Raw genomic sequence first — 20,895 nt, 5'->3', positions numbered from 1 at the left:
AAGACCAGATCAAAGCCTAGTATTAAATGTTCATTGCGCAACAAGCACGGTGCGCGGTAACCCTGATCTTGCCGAGGCCAACCAATTACTTTGCCCTTACTTAGTTTACTGTTTACCAGACGCTACGCAGCTGTCCTTGCGCCGCTGCCGTTGGACACGACGAATCACCGGCGGCACATATTTTTATTGGTCCTGTGAGTTTCGTTATAACTGGATTCCACCTGTATTTCTTTAACTTTCAAGATAATCATTTTAAGATAGAATTGGCACAAATCAATATTCCTGAGATGCTAGTCAAAGTTCCTGAGCCATAGAAGTAAAATGAAAAAACCCACGAAAGTGGTCGCAATGATAAATGTTAAAAATAAGCAAAGAGGGCTCAAATAATTATTCCATGAAGCACCAAGCAAATGACACATATGAAAAGTGATAAAGACTACTACCTGTATCTTGAACTTTTGCTGTAGTTTTTAACTTTAGAAGTTATGTATATTCTGTATTCTTCACATGATGTAACTACCAAAACTAAATAAAATGTATAAAAGAAACAGTTTCTGTAAAGAATTTCATTTGAAGCATGTATTGGCACTGAGATTACTAGATAATGAATGCAAAGCCACATGAAGCCCTGTAGGTGGAGAACTATGCATTTCTAAACAGCAGTGAAAATGCAAGAGACTTTGGCACACGATAGAATTACATTTTCTAAGATTTCACACTGTTACTATTTAGCAATAATTGTTTAATTATGATGAACATGACATTTTTTACTGTACTCCTTTTCCAAGGAAACAGCATGATTTGAATTCCAGTCCCTAAGGAAAACAGCCTCTAGTTGGCTTTGCACAGTGGCCTGGTCTTCAGTCACACTAGCGTCTGTCTGGTTTATCACGATTCCAACTCCAGCTGTTTGAGTGAAGTAACTCTCGGACCAGTTAGAGGTTCCTGATAAATGACAAAAGAATTGTATCCTTTATGACCAAAATGTAACAGAAATATGGCAGTATCCAGTAAAGATTAGAAGCTATAAACTTTTAAACCATTGTTAGTCGTGATTAAAGCAACAGTATCTAAATACATTTTAAGGAACAAATTGGCTTACCTATGTAAGCTACTCTGTCAGTCACCATGTACTTGGCATGATTCACTCTGGTAAAGGGAATCTTCCTTTGGTCAGGATTAGGGCCAACATGGAATATTTTCTGGCAAAAGCAGAAATTTGTAAATACCATGAGTTCACATAATATACAGTTTAAGTCAAAGATGCTTACCTTTTACTGATCCATGCCCAAAACTTAAAGTCCAGTATGAATATAGCAAATGAAAACTGATGATTGTCTTACCTTTGGTATTTTACCATATTTTATAATTTTACAGGTAGCAATTTGGGATATGAGACTGATACTTAGTAAGATCGACTCACAAAACGGTTCTAAGGCAGTTCCTTGAAGAAAGAGTGACTATATATACATAGTATATATGTTGTATATTTATTTAAGTTTGCTGTTACATTTATACCATTATTTGAAGAATATAGGAGGACCATTCATATATATGTAAAACATTTCTATAAATATAGACTGGATAAATTAGACCCACCACTTCTATTTTGCATTCCAGTGGTTTCTGTTTTAGAACATCCAAGGACTCAAGGAAGACAAACATTGGAGGATATGAATGCTCCCAGCAGCTCACTAGCAAACGCACTTGTACTCTTTTCTCACAAGCAGCAACTCTAAGCTGAGTGTCAATAGTTGGCCAGAACCTGAAATGCAATACAAAAATATAGAACATAACTTTTCTTTGTTATATTTGAAAATGATTCATTTTATACACGTTATTGAAACCTAATACAAACGTAAAGATTGTGGAAATCATTAATTCAAAGTTCAATAAGATAGGACTATGAATATACACAGAGTATAGCTTACTCAATGCATATTCAATATTACTTAATAGATAAAATGTTGATTCAAAGCACTAAATGACAAAATTACCCTGAGTTTCTTGTACTTGATGTAAGACTGGAATAAACCTGCAAAATCCACTGATGTTTGCAATCGTGTCACTGTAACTTCAAATTAAAAACTTTACAATTGTTTATAACAAATTAATCACTAAGCTATTTTGGAAATGTATTGCTTACTGCCTTTACTGAATAGTCTACCAAGAAACATTTTTACATTTATCTTCTTGTCTTTAGTATTTGTATCTCCACTTTAACTGGCATAAATAAAGAAACTGCTTCTGCAGGTTTTTTTCCCAATCTCACTTTCCAGGATCTGTACTAGCTAAAGTTTTCTAGTCCTCCTTTACAAACTGTCCATTTTCATAACCTACTTAAACAATATGAGGAAAGGCTGGTGCTCTCACCCAGCAGGGACACCTCCGTATCGGAAGGACGGTGGGAGGGAGCATGCATAAGGCATTATCTCCCCTAGAGCACTAGATGGCAGCTCTACAGTTTCCCACAGAGCATCATAGGAATTAGAGTTCTGTGTCTCAGCCTTGTTGGGTGGCGTGGGTGATAATAGGGGGCGCTGCAGGGACTGGGGAGCCCTACTTCATGGGGCTCCAGCCTTACCTATAAGTGCTCCTGGGACAAGCGTTACCTGGAAGTACTTCCGGGGGATTACTTAAAAGGAGTTGCCTGCCACTACTCAAGGAGCCAGAGTCAGACAAAGCTTGCCGGGGGTGGAAGGAAAGAAAGGAAGAACAGAAAGTGTTGCTTTTATTATTGGTGCTTTTGTACTGCTGTGGGAAACAGTTTGGGAATTGTTCCCCTCTGAATGAAACCCATGTGGGCTGCTGAACTTAGGCCTGGTGTCTGTTTGTGTCGGGTTTGGCAAGCTGAAGTGCCCCCTGGTGGTCACAGCCAATTTCTGGGAGGCAGGGCCAGCAGTACTAACCACTTGCCAGAAACCTGCTCCTCTATAGTCTCTCTCTCTTAAAGTTGACTGACTCAAACACTTATCAAACAAAATACTATTTAGCAAAAGCTGAAATTTAGCAAGATAGTACATTTAGGGCAGCAGGCATCCACTAAGAAAGGACATTTCAATATATTAATATTTAGGGGTAAAAAACCTTCATTACAATAGAAAAACTAAATACCCCAAAATCACAAAAACACTTTCACTGATTTCATTAGTACTAGGGTGTTGTACTGTGTTAGCTTATGGATGTAGTGAGAGCATGTTTTATGCAAACAAAAGGATAAAGCAGAAGCAATTAATGAGCCAAACAGCAGCACTAACCAATTGGGTAAATGAATGACTAAAGAAGAGGCGGTGTCCTTAAAAGGAAAAAAGAGACATGATTACGTTTGGTGTCTTCAGTCAGGTATCAAATGGACAGAGAAAGCTTGGCCAACTTCAAGGAAGATGCAAAGGTCAACGGTTAGCAAGCACTCTATAAACACTGAGTGTCAGTGCCAGGCACTATGGCTATGAGTAGGTGTTGCTTCACTAGAAGCAAAAAGTGAGACAGAAATACAGGCAGAAGGGATGTCCTCTGATCCAGGACCAGCCAGGAGCAACACAGTTGTGTCAGGAGGGGTGATCTATTGCTCCCAGCCCCTTATCTTTTTTTTTTTGACTATATACATGACAATAGAAGTAAGCCTCGATCCTTTTGTGCATCATATGTAATATTGCCCCTGATCAATATTATATCATTTGCCAGGGATACCCCACAAGGACAGACATCCCAGCCAGAACTTTACTGAGATCCTTACCTGGCCGGGATGTCTATGGCGTGGAAGAACAGGGGAAGACAATCTGCACAGGACATTGACTCCCCCGGAACTCTGTGGTGGTACCGAAATCCATGAGGGCTGCCACCTAGATTCCTACTTGGAACGTTGGGAACTGAAGTTCATTGGCTCAACACAGTTGGGTTCTGTGGGGGCACTGAAGTGATTTGTGAGCCCTGCTTTGTTGGCTCCAGCCTCACCCAGATGTACTCCCAAACCACAGTTTCAGTAAACTGGAAATACTTCTGAATTTTGGATAAAAGCAGAAGCCTGCCTCAGCTGGAGAGGCGAAGGACAAAGTTTCCAAAAGGAGTGGAGGAGAAGGAGACAGAGAGAAGCAGAAAAACAGAGTTGTGGTTGTGATGTAGGAAACTATTACTTTTAAGAGTTTCACACAATACACCTCTTTACTTCATGAGAACTTGTGTCAGAGTCTGTTGTGTTGAGATTTTGAGGAGCTGTAGCACCCCCTGGAGACCACACATGACATGAATGTGCATAAAAGCCCAAAGGGACCCCCCCCACATCCCACCCACAACACAGGCACATTAATACTATTATCTTCAATGGCTATGTTATTATTTTTGTGGTCCACCTGGGGGTATACCGCTCCCCAAACCCCGCCACAGACAGGCTGAGACACAAAGCTTGCCAGACAAGACATCTTTATTTAAGTGGGGAAGCGTTTTTCTTTTGCTTCCCACTACACAGCACAGTACAAAGCACCAAATATATATAACACAATCCTTTTCTTCCTCTTTCTTCCTCTCTTTCTCTACTCCTACTCCCACAAGCTTTGTCTTCTACCTCCCGACTCTGGCTTTTGACTGATGGTGAGGCTGCTCCTTTTATAGTGCACCCAGAAGTGCTCTTGGTGTTTCTTGACCATTCTTGTGGCTGCACTTATGGGGTGTGGCAGAAGCGGTTCCTCTAAGGACTCAGCTGCACCTGCAGCATCCCCTGGTGGAACCCTAGGAGCCCAATAGGGCTGCTCCAAACTACAACTTCCGGCATGCCCTACAGGGATCTATGGTGCTGTAGCAACCGTTGGGTTGGGGTGTTGTCCTCTAACGTCTTGGGGAAGATAATGTCCTAAATACAGTCTCTCCCTCGGTCCTTCCACCCAGCCAGTGCCCTGGCTCGATAATGGCTCTGGCCATCTGTCAAACTTTGTATACTATTAGGTTTACAGTTATGTTTCTAGTTCACTGAAATCAATATTTGTTTACTGGCCAAGTTTATAATTATTTTAAAAGATAATATGTTTATAGCTGAAGCTCCTCAAATGCAAAAGATACAACAAGTTCACTAGCTGCAAGACAGTCATCTCAATGTACATATTAGGGTTAGTTCTATGATAAATAACGGAATTGTAGTACATTTTCTGTACATAATAGTAGCTTTAAATCAATGCAGTTGGTTATTAATGTATTTTCCTTCTGTACATTTGAGTGAATCATTCGTATTAATAAAGTACAAACACCACAGTTAGCTTTTAAAAAAGTTACTGTTTACTTGTCCAAAGTAGACTGCACCTTCTTACATTTATAAGCTGAGGTGATGATTATGTGCTTCCAACACACTGCCATCTCACTTGCATATGCATTCTACAGTCGAAAGATATAATTAAATTAAATAAACCACATTAATTGGCTACTTAGAAAAGTTCTAACTATTTAACTGATCCTGATATGCCTCTTATGAAATTAGATAGGTTAACTAAACAGTGGCATTTAACCTAACCAAATTAAACAATATGTATTGTTTTTATGAAACTATGACTGGTGATGTATGTAATATTTATAGCCCTTTTGTGTACAAATAGTTGTCATGCCATCATAGATATATTTATCTTTTCTTTGCCAACATGCTAATCACACTAATTTGTATGACAAGCTCAACTAAAATATCAAGAGTATAAAGTTTCTTTTTCCTCTATAATCCTTATTAAAATAAAGAAATGAGACAGTACTTTAATCGATATTTTCAATATTGAAATAACTAGGGTATATAAACACACATACTGTAATACCTTTTGGGTGTGCTATATTCAGACATTGGTAAATAGTCCATGACAGAAATGTAGATGAATTTCTGAGCATCTTGGATGACATCAATAATTGCAGTCAAGTCATCAGTGCGACCATCTCCACAGAGAGAAGGAGGGGCACTCTGGGACAGAAAAACAGGCAAGTAATTTAATTTGGTGGTACAATATGAATATTTTGTGCTTATTTGAATAATTTCTACATTGTATTCCTTGTTCTCTGTGGATTTCTCTTCCCATGTCTTTCTTATTTTTAATTAGGCCAACATATTTCCTCATTTTTCACCTTCTAAGTCTCAATCAATGCAAAAAGGGTCAATAAAACAGATTTACATCCGGTTATACCGTATTTGACTGACAATAATTGCAAGACTGCACACAAAAAGGGGATTATAAAAATATTAAAAATGAAATAGTTTATCTTTTAACATATTCATAACATCTCAGCCTATTGGATGCTTACCGATAAGTATACTTTTGATGGAACACCATTAAGCTTAAGGCTAAGAGGATACTCTTTACTGGAATCCGCAGTATATTCAGTAGGCCAGAGCGCTGGAATGAAGTGATCTTTCTTTCCCAGATAAAAGTACATCTGGAAAATCTTCTCCATATCATGTGCCAAACAGCTGCAATTATAAACTGTGGCACCTAATTCCTTTACCTGGTAGGAAGACAAACATTTATAGCAAACATAAATGATGAGCAATGTTTATCATAAAACCATTCAAAGTGTCAGGTAATGTACAGGATAGAATGATAATAACTGAAAGAATACTTAGTAAAGAATATAAACATTTTAGCAGCATGTTTTTATAAATGTGCTTCTTAGCTAAAATCTTGGAAAACATCACTAGTCTTAACTTATGCTCTTGACTGCTTTTACATTATGATGACTCACGACTCTGGCGCCGCCGAGAGTGGCAGCCTTTTCAGCAGCTCCGTGTACAACTTTATTTTTCTACCTTTTTTTTCTTTTTTTTATTGATCACTCCTATCACTTTCTTTTATGTGGATTAGTTCCCTGGACACTTACTTTTACTACGTGGACATGGATTTTTACACGCAGAGACTCGTCTATTCAAGTAGTCAACTTCAAGCGCTGAGAACAAATGCCATTGTCAGTGTGGTTCCCTATTTACCCGACGAGGTAAGAAGGCGGTATCGTGGCAGCAGAGCCGGCACTAAGCTAAAAATGAAGCGGCTTGCAAGAAAGTGGCGTTTTAAGCCTTCGGTGCCTTCTGTGATCCTGGGAAATGTGAACTCAATATCAAATAAGATCGACAAACTGGCTGCGCTGGTGAAAAATGTCAGGACCTACAGAGAATGCAGTTTGTTGTGTTTTTGCGAAACATGGCTAACTACTACCATCCTTACAGTGGTGCTGTAAGAATTATGTTTCTGGACTTCTCTAGCGCCTTCAACACCATTCAACCTCTGCTCCTTAGGGACAAGCTGACAGAGATGGGAGTAGAATTATACCTGTTGGCATCGATCGTGGACTATCTTACAAACAGACCTCAGTATGTGCGTCTCGGGAACTGCAGGTCTGACATTGTGGTCAGCAACACAGGAGCGCCGCAGGGGACTGTACTTTCTCTGGTCCTGTTCAGCCTATATACATCGGACTTCCGATACAACTCGGAGTCCTGCCACATGCAAAAGTTCAGTGATGACACTGCTATCGTGGGCTGCATCAGGAGTGGGCAGGAGTAGGAGTATAGGAACCTCATAAAGGACTTTGTTAAATGAGGCGACTCAAACCACTTACACCTGAACACCAGCAAAACCAAGGAACTGGTGGTGGATTTTAGGAGACCCAGGCCCCTCCTGAACCCCGTGATTATCAGAGGAGACTGTGTGCAGAGGGTGCAGACCTATAAATACCTGGGAGTGCAGCTGGATGATATATTGGACTGGACTGCCAATACTGATTCTCTGTGTAAGAGAGAACAGAGCCGGTTATACTTCCTTAGAAGGCTGGCGTCCTTCAACATCTGCAATAAGATGCTGCAGATGTTCTATCAGATGGTTGTGGCGAGTGCCCTCTTCTACGCGGTGGTGTGCTGGGGAGGCAGCATTAAGAAGAAGAACGCCTCATGCCTGGACAAACTGGTGAGGAAGGCATGGAGCTGGACAGTTTGACATCCGTGGCAGAGCAATGGGCACTCAGCAGGCTCCTATCAATTATGGAGAATCCACTGCATCCACTAAATAGTGTCATCTCCAGACAGAGGAGCAGCCTCAGCGACAGACTGCTGTCACTGTCCTGCTCCACTGACAGACTGAGGAGACCGTTTCTCCCCCAAACTATGAGACTCTTCAATTCCACCCGGGAGGGTAAACGTTAACATTATACAAAGTTATTGTCTTTTTTTTTTTTTTTTATTGTTTACCTGAATTTTTATTACTCTTTAATTTAATATTGTTTTTTGTATCAGTATGTTGCTGCTGGAGTATGTGAATTTCCCGTTGGGATTAATAAAGTATCTATCTATCTATCTTTCTATCTATTTATTAACTAAATGGTCCATATTTGTAACATCATACATAGAAACAAGACATTCAATCTGTTCTAACCCACTATTCGATACAAAAAGTATTTCTGTTGAGGAGGAAACATGTTCTAGCAGGTTAATCTATTGTTTTAAGGGTGTTTTATATATGGTTTTGTTACAAGGAAATATATTGGGACACAGAAGAGACCAGGAGAATTGACTAGAAGTCCTAATACCATGTTTACTCTCTCTTTGCAGTGGCAAAATACACTTAAGAGACTGATCATGCCCTGCCTACAACATGCAAAATGTGTTCTTGGATATTATTTTGATGGCTCAAATGACTTGTTCCTGTGTGTTTCCCTCATTCAAACAGGAAAAGAAAAGTTAAAAAAACAAAGAAATTAAGAAAAGAACCCATAGGGGAAAAACAGAAATAAAACTTCTCTAAAGTGGCTAAAAACCTAGTATTTTGCTTTTTTCCAATACAATAAACAAACCAAGAGATAGATGTTTCTGCATCACTTTGGTGGTTTCAGAATAGGGTTTTTTGATACATGCATAGCACTAAAAGCCTAAACACTTTACTGAACTTATGTTATTGGTAATTTAAATAGCCATTCTAAAGGGGTAAAAATAAGGGTACAAGTCATGTAAAACCTGATTCATATATATATAGTGGTTAGCCTTCATAAGCCACCCAACTAAATCTTATTGTGAATTATGTTAAGTTACAAAGTAAAAAAAAAAAAATGCTTCTTTAGCATTGTAACCTATATAGGCCACCTAGATAGCATTCAGCTATGCTATTCACACATAAAAGTGAATGGGTAGGGCTAGCCAATTACAATACATATCTTCTCTATATGTCAAGTAAGCTGATGCTTAATAGATTACCATGTACAGTACAATTCTACTAGGGGCATTCAAAAAGTTTCCGCACTTTTATATTTTCATTGGAAACGGTGAAGGCGGGAGGAGTAGTAATTGGGCATTAAAAAGTTGGTACAACGCTGGGAAAATGTAATCACAAACGAAGGTAACTATGTAGAAAAGTGATGCAATCTATTTTTTGAAATTCTTAATAAATATAGTTAAAAAAAGTGCGGAAACCTTCTGAACGTCCCTTGTACTTTCGTCATTTTATTTTTCTCTGTAAAGTTCCTCTGTCACCCTGACAACTTGTGCCTTATTTCAAGGAACTGCTAACAGCAATGTAATTATTAGATAACAACTTGGCAGGATTATTATACATAGCTCCAAAAATAATTACCAAATATCCTCATTTTCAACAGTTTAGAGTCTACACCAGCAAAATACATTATAAGCTATGGTTTACAGTTTGTATCAAACTAGTTGCTACTTAGAAACATTAACTAGTGTCAATATATTCTTGCCTGTGTTAGAGATCGCCAGTCCATATTTGCACTGCCAACATAAACATGTTTTTTGTCCACAACCCACAACTTTGTATGAATGATTCCACCAGTCAGCGCCTTTAAATCTACATTACGCACTTCAGCACCTGAAGAATAGATAAGTTGATTGCATGAGACATTGTTATTATTGTTAAAAACAACAGCATTCTGACAAAGCAGCCCTAGAAATGCAGTTGGCGACGAAACAAATTAAGGCCTTTTTCTGTGTACTTGATATTTTGGTGTATTTAAAACTGAATATTGATTCTTTATATCACACTACAAAGTTTGCATTTTATATACATATTTATATATGGTTGAAATAGTTTACTGTCAAATAAATGCAAAGAGTACACGACACGTGTTTCGCCCTCATTCTGGGCTCATCAGGTGTACACACTCCACTGCACTCACTCTCGGGAATCGAACCTCGGACGTCAGCGCCAGAGGCGATGCCCCTAACGTTGCGCCACGGCGTGTGGTTCGTTTATTTGACAGCATGTAGATCGGGGTAATTACATTCACGGCATTCGTAGTCTGTGTCACAATCTGATTGTATGGGTGGTTACCTACCAGGTAACGCTTGTGGTTGGCCAGCAATCTGCTAACATCCGCCACGGTGCCCTCAGTTTGTGAGGAGCAGATCATAGAATGGTTGAAACAGTTTACTGTCAAATAAATGCAAAGAGTACATGTAGCTGGAAATCCACAAAGGGAGAAAATTAATCACATATCTTAAAACTGACCATGTAAATAATAAATAAGACTTTATAACCAACACCCTCTAAACACCACCTCATCAATCCCCCTCTCACTTCCACCTACCCTCCCCTCCTTATTTGCTATATATTGCCTCGAATTCTTGTAAGTCTAATCACGTTCCTCTGATGATGATTCCTGGTATGAATCTAAAGCTTAGGAAAAAAAAATTGTTTTAAGATACGCTATTCATTTTCTCCCTTTGTGGATTTAAAGCTACAAATACACAAACCATATCACAGACCTTCACTTCCATTCATATTTATATAAACCCTAGACAAAGTAATATCTGACACACTCGTAGGTTTAAATAAAAGGTATTTATTAAACCTCAGGGCAAATCCAACAATCAGACTTCCAAAAACCAGTTGCACAATGACAAAAATAATTAATTCTTCCTCCTTCTGTCCTCCATTCAGTGTTGTGTCCTGACTCTGACTCATTTATGTGAGGCAGCGGGCTCACTTTAAGCCGGACCTGGGAATGCTTCCAGTGCTATGCCAGGTCTTCCTGGAAGCAGTTCTGGACCATAAAAGAAAGTAGGGAGGTCCTCCCCCAACAGCACCCTCTATCGGTACCCAGGGACCCTGAAAAACCTGCACTTCCAGACTCCAACTCAGAAGCACCCCTGCAGGTATCCCGAATGGGCTACCATACAAGGTCTACTACCACCTGCCGTATTAATGTGTTAAAAAATATTGTAGCATCCAGGGCCAGCCACAAGGCAAACGCCTCAGGCAGGTCAGGATGGAATTTTCATGTTTTTTTTTTTTTTTACTAACATTACGAAACAATAATACTATAATGATGCAGAGGGCTATGTGACTGGACAGCTACTGAGCACTGTGCTTTCAGAAGGCACAGTGCATTATAAAAGGGTGGAATAATGTTTCATAAAGAAATGACTGCAGAAATTAGCATTTCTTAGTAATAATGGGACAAACATTTTTTTTGTACATCTTTGTTTGATTTGGAGACTGATTTAAGAAAAATGCAAGGTGGTGAATATCTCTAAGCACATTTTGAATAAATAAGGTAAAACACAAAAATAAATAGTTCCCACCTGTATCAGAAAGACTTGTGGTGTCCTGGTCTGAAGACTGTGGACTGTTGACTGCTATGCTTAGCTTTATTCCCCGAGGCTGCAGCTGAGAGAGTGCTTCAAAGATCTGCCTGCCCTTTGAAAAGAGCAATCATTAAAACATTTTTAAAATAAACAGCATAATGGAGTTAAATACACTCTTTGAAAAACAACAAAGTGAGTTATAACAAAATTATAGGAGATGTTATTCAAAAGTGTTAATCATAGCTAACAACCTCTTCAGGTATTTTTATAATATTGTGTATGGCAATATTCCTATATACATTTCTGAAACCAAATATTTTTCACTAACATTTAAGTTGACAACCCAGTATTCTTCATTTTGGGACTGCTGGTCACTAAATGCTGAATCAGATATGTGTTTTAATGTAATCTTTAGCACTCAGAATAGTCTAAAACACTGGTCTTTGCTGTAGTAAATTACTTAATATTCATATATATTTATATGTTATACTAAAATACAGAAAAATTGTACCTCATAAAAGATATACCACAGAGTAAAAATACACTTACTGGTTACTTTATAGACTGATAAATTGAATGTATATCAATTTAATGTATATCAGTGAGTCACACATTAAAAATACCTGATCAGCTGAAGGATCTAAGTTTTCCAATTCTGTATCTCTTAATGTAAAGTAAAAAGCTGCAATGTCCACGCTGCCATTAGCTTCATTTAAAAGATGCTTCCATGCTTGAAATATGGATGGATACAGAGGGCTACCTTCTGCGTATTCAAGCCCAGTAGGTATGCTCTCAACCAGCTGAAAGCTAACAAGGAATAATTAAGAGTTTTAAAGAATATATTTTATGTGTTTAAGTACTCACAATCTTTAAAAGGCAAACCAAGATGTTTGTAAAGGTAGCTTTTGATAGTAAACTAATACCATTACAGATAAAAATATATTAACAATAATTTTACTCTTATAAATTACAGTTAATTGAAATTTCTCATTCTTAATGCATTAAAAGGTATAAAAAATTATGAATGTTCATTTATTTCTGAACCTGCTTGTTAAACAAAGATATTTTTCACATTATACTTCTACTGTGTTGGACAAAAGTATAAAATATCGATATAATAAATAAATACAAACAGAAAAAAAGTTGCATTAAAATTGTAGAGTACTGTATATGAACAGTTATTAAATGAAGGAAACCTTAAAACATATTTATCTATATACGAGCAGTATTAACCATCAGACAATCATGGCAATTGCTTAGACCTCCACTACCATGATGGTTTTACATAGCTTACGTTGTACATAAACCGTTTGGGGAAAAAAAAAAAATTCTAAAACTTAGAAAAGTAAATGGAGGGCCCTCTTCATGATTGCTTTTCAATACAGTAGTAAAATTCATTTGTCAAAATAAATATGTCAAAGTTGTTTACTGAGGGAAGTGTGAAAGAATAAAAATATTTTCACAACTGCAGTGGCCAGAGTCGCTCAGGAAGGCAGTGCTACTAAAAGAATTGCAAGTTCAGTTCAAACATTTAAAAACTTTTTGAGCAGCTTACTTCAGAATTCAAGAGGGACTTTTTTTGCTTGCTTGCATTCAAGAGAGATACTGTCATTGACAAGTTCTCCCTGTAATGGCTTCAACTTGGATTAAGGGATAAGGATCATATGGCTGTGGTTCGGATGCCAATCACAATTGCTTAGTTCTTAAAGAGCAATATGCTTCAAACACTTCTTGTTGCTCTTCTCCCTCACTCAAACTAAATGCTCAACTGAACAAGCACTTGTCCAAATGCATGTACAAAGAACTCCTGGTTTCCATACAGTATATGCATATTCGGGTAGTGAAACATTTAATAGATCAGGTTTGCAAAAAGATGCAAATATGCAGTAGTACACACTGTTATTACCCTGGACTGCCCATTCAACCAAAGCAAATCAATGTTTTACACATATATTTTTTTAAATAATATTCTAAAGATCTGATCATCTGCCTGTTTCACTTTTACAAAAATGACAAATTATGCATGTTCAACAACACATGAGGAAAAAAACATGAATAGATAGGTAAATAGGTTGAAAGGCTAACAACAGGGAAAAAAAACTGCCCAGGATCCATAAATTCACCACAAAACAATGTAGTGTACATATTGTGCTTTTTTCAACTCCTTAATTCAAGTATTTGCATCCTTGCTAATACAGCAATTCGAGTCTAAGACACTTACCCGCAGTCAGATTCACAAAGCTCTTCTGGACCCATAAACATGCCTACAAAAATGGATGGGTCCGAGACAAATGACATCTCTTGAAGGAGGGCTTTGCCAGATCTTGGAATTTCATAATACCACAAAATCACTCCAAGTATTGGTAGAAAGAATAGCCACAAAAATGACAAGCACTGAAAAGAAATTAATATACATTGATTTCCACTTTTACTCATTGGAAATTATTTAATGTACTATTGTGTTGAAGAAAGGACAGTTGGATTAATATTTTAATGCTATTTAAACAAGTTACATAACATTTATAATTTTCAGAAAGACATTATGTTTTACCCTCTTTTTTGTGTGTCCTGCAGTCACGGGTTTTAAGTTTTTCAGAGTTGTTATAGTGTTTGGCTGTAATTATATAAACAAAAAAAAAGAAAAACAAGCAAATAAAAAACAATCTTCAGGAAGCATCACACAAGTATTATGTAAAAGCTAAATGAGAACTCTAACATAATTTATAACTTAAACCTACAACTGAACAAACTTAAGACTATACTTAGCAAGCATTAGTACAATATACTAAAGACATGGCATTCTTGGCCTTATTACTATTTCTGCTATTCTTCTTGTAGCGATGTTAAGCTTCATTCTGTTTTTCTATTTAACAACATCATCTGAAACAATAAAACAAAATATTTCATTTAAAATGGAGGTCTTTTTCAATATATATATATATTGTAAAAGTCTTTTAAAAACAGGAATATATTGTTTTTTTTCCTTATATACTGTAAAAGAGACAAGAAATATTTAATTTTCTCAAAGGAAATCTATAGTTAAATAACACCCCTGAAACATACAGGAATTGCAGATGCAATTCTCCTATTACATTCAGGATCAACAATTGTATAAATACAGTTCTCTTTACAGAGTTTGGATGTTCTTCCCATGTCTGCATGGATCTTTCTCCAGATACTGGAGAGCAAGATGCAAACAAATACAACAATGGCATTAGTATCAACTAGATACGTATCTGCCCTGAAGCCACAATTTATGCCAAACCAATTTTGTTCCTTAAGACAGTCAACAGAGGTCAAAGAAAAAAAACAGAAAACACATTTTTGGCACAAGCATTCTAATTTTATAATATAAAACATCAGACAACTCTTTAATCTTTTTGGTCATTAATACAGTATACATGTACAGTCAAAAATACCATAGCAAAATGCAATATTTATTCAGTTTCACCTAATTTAGGACGGCCTAGCACACAATATTTTAAATTAATTCATATTATGAACCTGCTTTTCTCAACTGTGGTTTGCAGAGACTTGAATTCTGATGTAACAATGGCAGCTCTTATGTCTAAGTAAGAAGTAGCACCGGACAGCATCCTAGTCCACTGCAGGACACATCAACTACCTTGTGAAACTTTGCCAATTCCATCTCATTGATGCTATTGGAGTCCATGGAAAAAAACCCATGCAAACAAGAGAATGTGAAAATTTCACATAATATACACCACAATTAAATTAGGGTTCAATAATTGTAAGCATGGCAAAACTACACAAACTGATAAGTAGCAGCCCAGTAATATCTTTTTGCAAATGTCAGATTCGTTGACGCCATTGTATTACAAATTCAAAGCTTATTTGAGCAAAACAAAGCATACTCATCTTCCTATATCAAAACAATGTGTGCGAAGAAACAGGCTCCATTACAATCTTTTTAACCTAAAATATATCACTTTAAAGTTAATTTGTTAACCTGTAAAATTTCACATAGGTTTTCATTGCAAAATTGAGTTGGGCTTTGAAGATACTAAGTGTACATTTTGCCATTTTATCTGAATTATTAAATCATATACTGCTGAGTTTCATTATAAATACTACAATGTTCTCATGTACAAAATAATGAAAAACTAATAAACAATAAAAAACGGAATTCCTTGACTGTGAAATTTTATTAAAATTTGAATTAAACTAATATTTTAACAGCTAATAAAATTCACAAAATGTGCAGATACCTCCTATCTTAACTTAATATTTTAGTTGCCACAAGCATTTTAAAATGATTTTCTAAAGTGCTTTTCTTTATTTTGTTAGGCTAAAAATTACTGATACTAAACCAATGTTATTTTTACACAAAGGAAAAATGCTGCAGACAACATGTTGACACAAGTGCACAATGAACCAATGCTGATCATCACAAATCTAAGTTTGTGTTCTTGAATTTCTGCACTTACCTTAGCAAATTTTCCTCTAGCCAGTCTGTCCTGTTTAGTACGTGGCTGTAAGATTTCTGTGTCAAGCTTAGTACTTTCATCTTTGACTTTTTCTTCCAAGACTGATTCTGAGAGGATTGGAATATGTTTTACAGTTTCTTCAGGTGGAGAAACAAGTTTTTCCTGTACATCTTCAGTTCCTTTCAGTGTTGCCCCTTGATCTGAGGAGGGGCTGTCCAATCTGGTTGTCTCGGGTATGATTTCTCTTCTGTCTAATTTCATAGGAACCCTAAATCCTAGCATAACTCTTGGTTCTGCTGCTGTTATCTGCATTGGAAGGGGAATTTTCACTGTTGACCCATGGTAAGTAGGAATTTTTGTTGAATGCACCCTGGCTGGAGCAATCTCCCTTGGATCTTCATCAGGTTTTTCCTTTAAGAATAATGTAAAAAAAAAAAAAACATTACACCTTCAAAGTTGTTAACAAAATATCAAAATATTTGGTTCAGCAATTATAAAAAGAAGTTTGCTTGGTTGCATAACCAGGTATTGGACACAGAAAGGTCAGGGTAGTTCTTACAGTATATCTAGAGAACACATGCACTACCATAAAGGGGTACCAAAATTGTAAAAGGTAACAATTTAGGTAACATCACCATTATAGAATAAGGTAAATATTTTGCAAAACATTGATCTGATTATTTAGTGTGGAAGTGCACTTCTATTTATCTGAAATGTGGATATAGGTGTGATGCCCAAACACCAATAACAACACACACAAGAATTAAATACTTAATGTGCCATAATACTGACTCCATTTGGGGCCTTATGATTTTTTGTAAGAAAGTGAATCATTGTACCTTAGTTTGCCAATGGCCACAGTAAGGAATTTCACTATTAACAGGCCATTTTTCTTAACTAGAAAGAGGGTGCAAGTAATTGCAACCAGTGGAATAGCATGTCAGCTTGAGTATGAAACACTGGAATGGCAAGGTAAGAAATTGTTTGAACTGTGGATGTATTTTGAGATGTTGCTAATTAGAAATTACTGCCTTTAAAATATTACAGCAGGGTTAGTTTGACTACAAATTGTACATTAAGTCATAGAGTGAATACACTACTGTTCTAATGAGTAGATTATAGATCAGGTTATCCTACAGGGTTGGGCTGCAAGGACCACAGGTTTTCACAGGATTCTGTCTCTTTTGAATAAAAGTTGATTCTTGTCTTTTATGTTGTATATCTCCCAGTTTACTTTGTGATCCCTGTAATGGAGATTAAATGGTCTTTAAAACATATGTTTATTCCTTTTCCAGAAAAGTATGCAATAAGTGTGGTGCTCAATATATTTTGTTAATAAAACATGTTTCATTCCAGTCCCACTTTCTTTATTCTTTGTTTTTCCATAAATTACAAATTATTGTGAACATGATTATTGCTTGACTACCACACATATTCTTTGTTACTGTATATTATCTATGGTCTAAGAAGCTAATTTATTTTTAAAAAAATTAGAATTATTTTAAAGCATCGAGGTTGAATGTACTTCAGTGCAAGAAAATAACCCTTAAGACAGAAATAGTAGAAAAGAAACAATTAAACCTGAAGCCCAATAAATGAAAGGAAAGATCTTTTCATTATGATTACCTGTAGTTAAACATAGTAGTTACTGCTGCTTTCCAACTGAAGCATGACTTTAAAAGATGGGCTTCAAATTCATTTACAGAGGGTTTTCCCTGTTCTCATTCTTTTCTGTCTGAAACCCTTAACTACATAAATTTTACTTCTCTGAGAAAATCAATAAAATGTCATTAGAACACTGTGCAGTTTTGCATCTATAACCATATTTTTCTCTAAATTCTTTGTAAACATTTCCTTCAGCCATTTACTTTAAAATAAAAACACATAAGTGAAAATGCTAGTTGCAAAATTTTCAGCTGCCTTGTTATTTAACCTAGTTGTCATTTACCATTTGCATAAGAAAGAATACAAAAGCAAATAATTTCAATGAGCAAGTCAAGTAAAAAAACTAAAAAGAATATATTAAATCAAAATAGACTAAATGCTACATTTTTAAGTTGCACCCTTATAAATTCCATACTATTACCTGTTTTTCTGAAACTACTGACAGAAAATCTGAATTCTAATTAAATGTCAAATTCCATTAACATAAATCAATAGAATGAAAACCTACTGCCACTGTCTCAAGAACTCTTTTTGCTAGCCCTGCATTAAAAGAAGTAATTTTACTCTCAAATTGGCAAGTATTTTTTGAATGATGTCTCTCTCCCCTACCTCAAATTCTAATAAAAAGTCTCCACTATCTTGAACCTTATTTTGTGACCAGATAATGTGACAGGTTTACACTTATTTCATTGTAGTGAAATGTTCACTTATTCATTCAGGTTTCTGGAAGACTTTTGATTTTTTTTTTTAACATGACAGTATCTACGATTATGAACCCAAAAATCTGGCACAGGAAATAAAAGAACAAAAACTAAACAGTTTGGTCATCAGCTAAAAAAATATGTTTCAGCACAATGTAATGGTAATTAGTACCACTCTTTTAAATTCATGAAATCTCCTGCTTAGACATGTAATTTTATTACTACTATACAGTCAAATCTAAATATTTTAAGAAAGATCATAACTACATGAAGAAAGTATTATCAGGTATAACTCCAGTTCAGGCTCTTTCTTTATTTTTTCCCTTAGGTTGAGAGCTTATTTTAAAATTAATGTTGTGCAGAGATAGCCTTCTACTCTGTGATGGCATTTTGATTTTTGAATGGATGCGAGACATTAGTTTTGCCAAAGACTGAATGTGTAACACTTTGAACATTTGAGCTTATAGATGTTAATCTAAACATTGTCTAGTGCCCAGGGAGGATTTTCCTAATAATAATGACCCAATAAGATTTTTTTTTCTGGAATCTATGTAAACTGCTTACATTGCCATTCTAATTCTTCTCAGCTGGCATTAGCTTAATATATTCATAGCTAGTTGAATTACCCATCTTTGGGTAGATTACTTCTTCAAAACTATAGAAGAATAAACAGGATTTTATTTAATTTCTGAAATAAATCATAGATAGGAGAGGATACTGTCAAAGGGTGTACGGTGAGCATACAAAACCATTGGAACAAAACACCACTGAGGAACTGCATGCTTGGTTTTGCTTAGGGAATGCTGGTATTAAGTATACTGCACACCTTGTCAGGCCAAAACGTCAAGAACAGGGCCTCACTGCTCTGTGCTTCTTTTCATCTGGGACTTTCTTCCAGGTTATCGCTGAGAATATTGGAGTAGACCAATCAATTGTGAGTGATGTGGTGAAAACTGTATCAGTTATATTGGCCAGTTTGGTCAATCGATTTGATACATTACAAAGGATAAACAAATTGCCCAGTCCAAGCATAAGTTTTTTTCTTTTTGAGAACATGTCCAGTACTATTGGGGTTATTGACTTCACTCAAGTACATATACAAGCACCTCATGAGAAACAGTGGGAATATGTTGACCAAAACGGGAAGCACAGCATCAGCATCCAGCTTGTGGGCAATGCTGAACTCATCATCACAAACCAATTCATAAAATGACCTGAGTCTGTCCATGTTGTGCATATTCTGAGGGAGAGCACTCTATATAGACATCTTCAAACACACCGACCAGATGCCATAATATTAGGACATAGTGCCTACCCACCCCTACCATGGCTCATTACCCCTTTTCTTGCAGCAAACACACTTGAGCAAGCACACTTCAACACTGTTCACTGCAAAACAAGATGTGCAACTGAGTGCTTGAATGGAGTTCTGAAGAGGTACTTTGCATACTTTAACTACTTTTGAATGGAACCACAAGAAGCATGCAACATAATACTTGCCTGTATTGTCCTGCATAACATCACTACCAGGAGCAACATCCCCATCTGCTATGACATGCATCCCGGGTCCTTCGCATAGGGAGGACCTGGGATGCAAACCCTGATATCCCTACTGTGAGGTAGCTGAGCTACCACTGTGTCACCGTGCTGCCCTTGAAGTAGGATAGTTAAAATTGAATATACAATTATTATTTTTGTTTGATAGTGACAGTAATTTGAGGGTCTATATTATTGGAACAAAACCATCTTCTTTTTAACTTTACAATTCTGAAAGCCTTGATAGGTAGCCTAATGTCTACTTTATCACTGTGATAGTTAAACAAATCAAGTGCAAACTCTAACTTAAATGTATATATACTTCATAATAGTGTATGTTGTATTATTTGACCAATTTTGAAATTTTATTACATTTTTTCCCTGAAATCCTCAGTGAATCCACACTTTTGCTGGGATCAGCAAAAACGTTTTGAACAACAACAACAGCACATAATGAAGGTTTGATCCAAATTAAAACCAAGAATGGATTGTGTGATCAAAGCAAATTTCAGAATCCTTTTATCTTTTGAACAACCCATTTTCAAGAATTGATCCAATCTGGTGGACAAAATCCAATTAGACCACTTCTGAAAAACAGGGCCCTGTTTATAGGCACATTTTTATATTCACACAGTATTTTCTATGAATACTGTGAATTCTTGCCCTGTTTCTAAAACAAATATATTGAGTAAACTAGCAGCTTTGAATTGGCCTGGTATAAATGTGTTCTGCAAAGAATAAGTACCCCAGCTACATTTGGTACATACTCTGATGCTAGGATTGGCTCCCTGTCCCAGCTTAAAAAACAGGGTCAGAAAATTAAAGATGGATTTAGAATTTAAGATGTGCTTCCAAGTAGGAAAAAATCCAGTCTTTTTTTGATGTACAAAACAAGTATATTTTATTTACCACCTACCTTTTCCTTAGTAGGTTTGCTGTTGGGTTCTGGTTCTGATGTAGGTTCTGGTTCTGATGTGGGATTTCTATAAGCTTTAATACTTTT

At 36.5% G+C, this 20,895-nt stretch overlaps 1 protein-coding gene across 3 annotated transcripts in view; it reads right to left on the bottom strand.

Annotated features, from left to right (window-relative positions):
* Positions 1–455: 455 nt before the first annotated feature.
* Positions 456–20,895, bottom strand: part of pld7 (phospholipase D family, member 7) — a 22,229-nt gene continuing 1,789 nt past the window's right edge. For 2 of the 3 annotated variants that reach the window (XM_028809563.2, XM_028809578.2), the window contains exons 2-13: positions 20,809–20,895; positions 15,991–16,401; positions 14,094–14,156; positions 13,764–13,936; positions 12,166–12,349; positions 11,540–11,654; positions 9,697–9,824; positions 6,265–6,465; positions 5,787–5,926; positions 1,600–1,765; positions 1,103–1,202; positions 456–945 (exon numbers count right to left, since the gene is read on the bottom strand). The exon at positions 20,809–20,895 is cut by the window's right edge and continues 69 nt beyond it. In XM_028809563.2, coding sequence (XP_028665396.1) covers positions 743–945; positions 1,103–1,202; positions 1,600–1,765; positions 5,787–5,926; positions 6,265–6,465; positions 9,697–9,824; positions 11,540–11,654; positions 12,166–12,349; positions 13,764–13,936; positions 14,094–14,156; positions 15,991–16,401; positions 20,809–20,895 — 1,971 coding nt within the window. In that variant the 3' untranslated portion in view covers positions 456–742. Of the gene's footprint in view, positions 946–1,102; positions 1,203–1,599; positions 1,766–5,303; positions 5,362–5,786; positions 5,927–6,264; positions 6,466–9,696; positions 9,825–11,539; positions 11,655–12,165; positions 12,350–13,763; positions 13,937–14,093; positions 14,157–15,990; positions 16,402–20,808 lie in introns of those variants that run through there. The other variant, XM_051930769.1, reaches the window with a different exon arrangement.

Source organism: Erpetoichthys calabaricus, chromosome 1 (genome assembly GCF_900747795.2).
Source record: "Erpetoichthys calabaricus chromosome 1, fErpCal1.3, whole genome shotgun sequence".
Taxonomy (NCBI): Eukaryota; Metazoa; Chordata; class Cladistia; order Polypteriformes; family Polypteridae; genus Erpetoichthys; species Erpetoichthys calabaricus.
The sequence above is the reverse complement of the archived record's forward strand: the minus strand, read 5'-3'. Positions and strand labels throughout refer to the sequence as shown.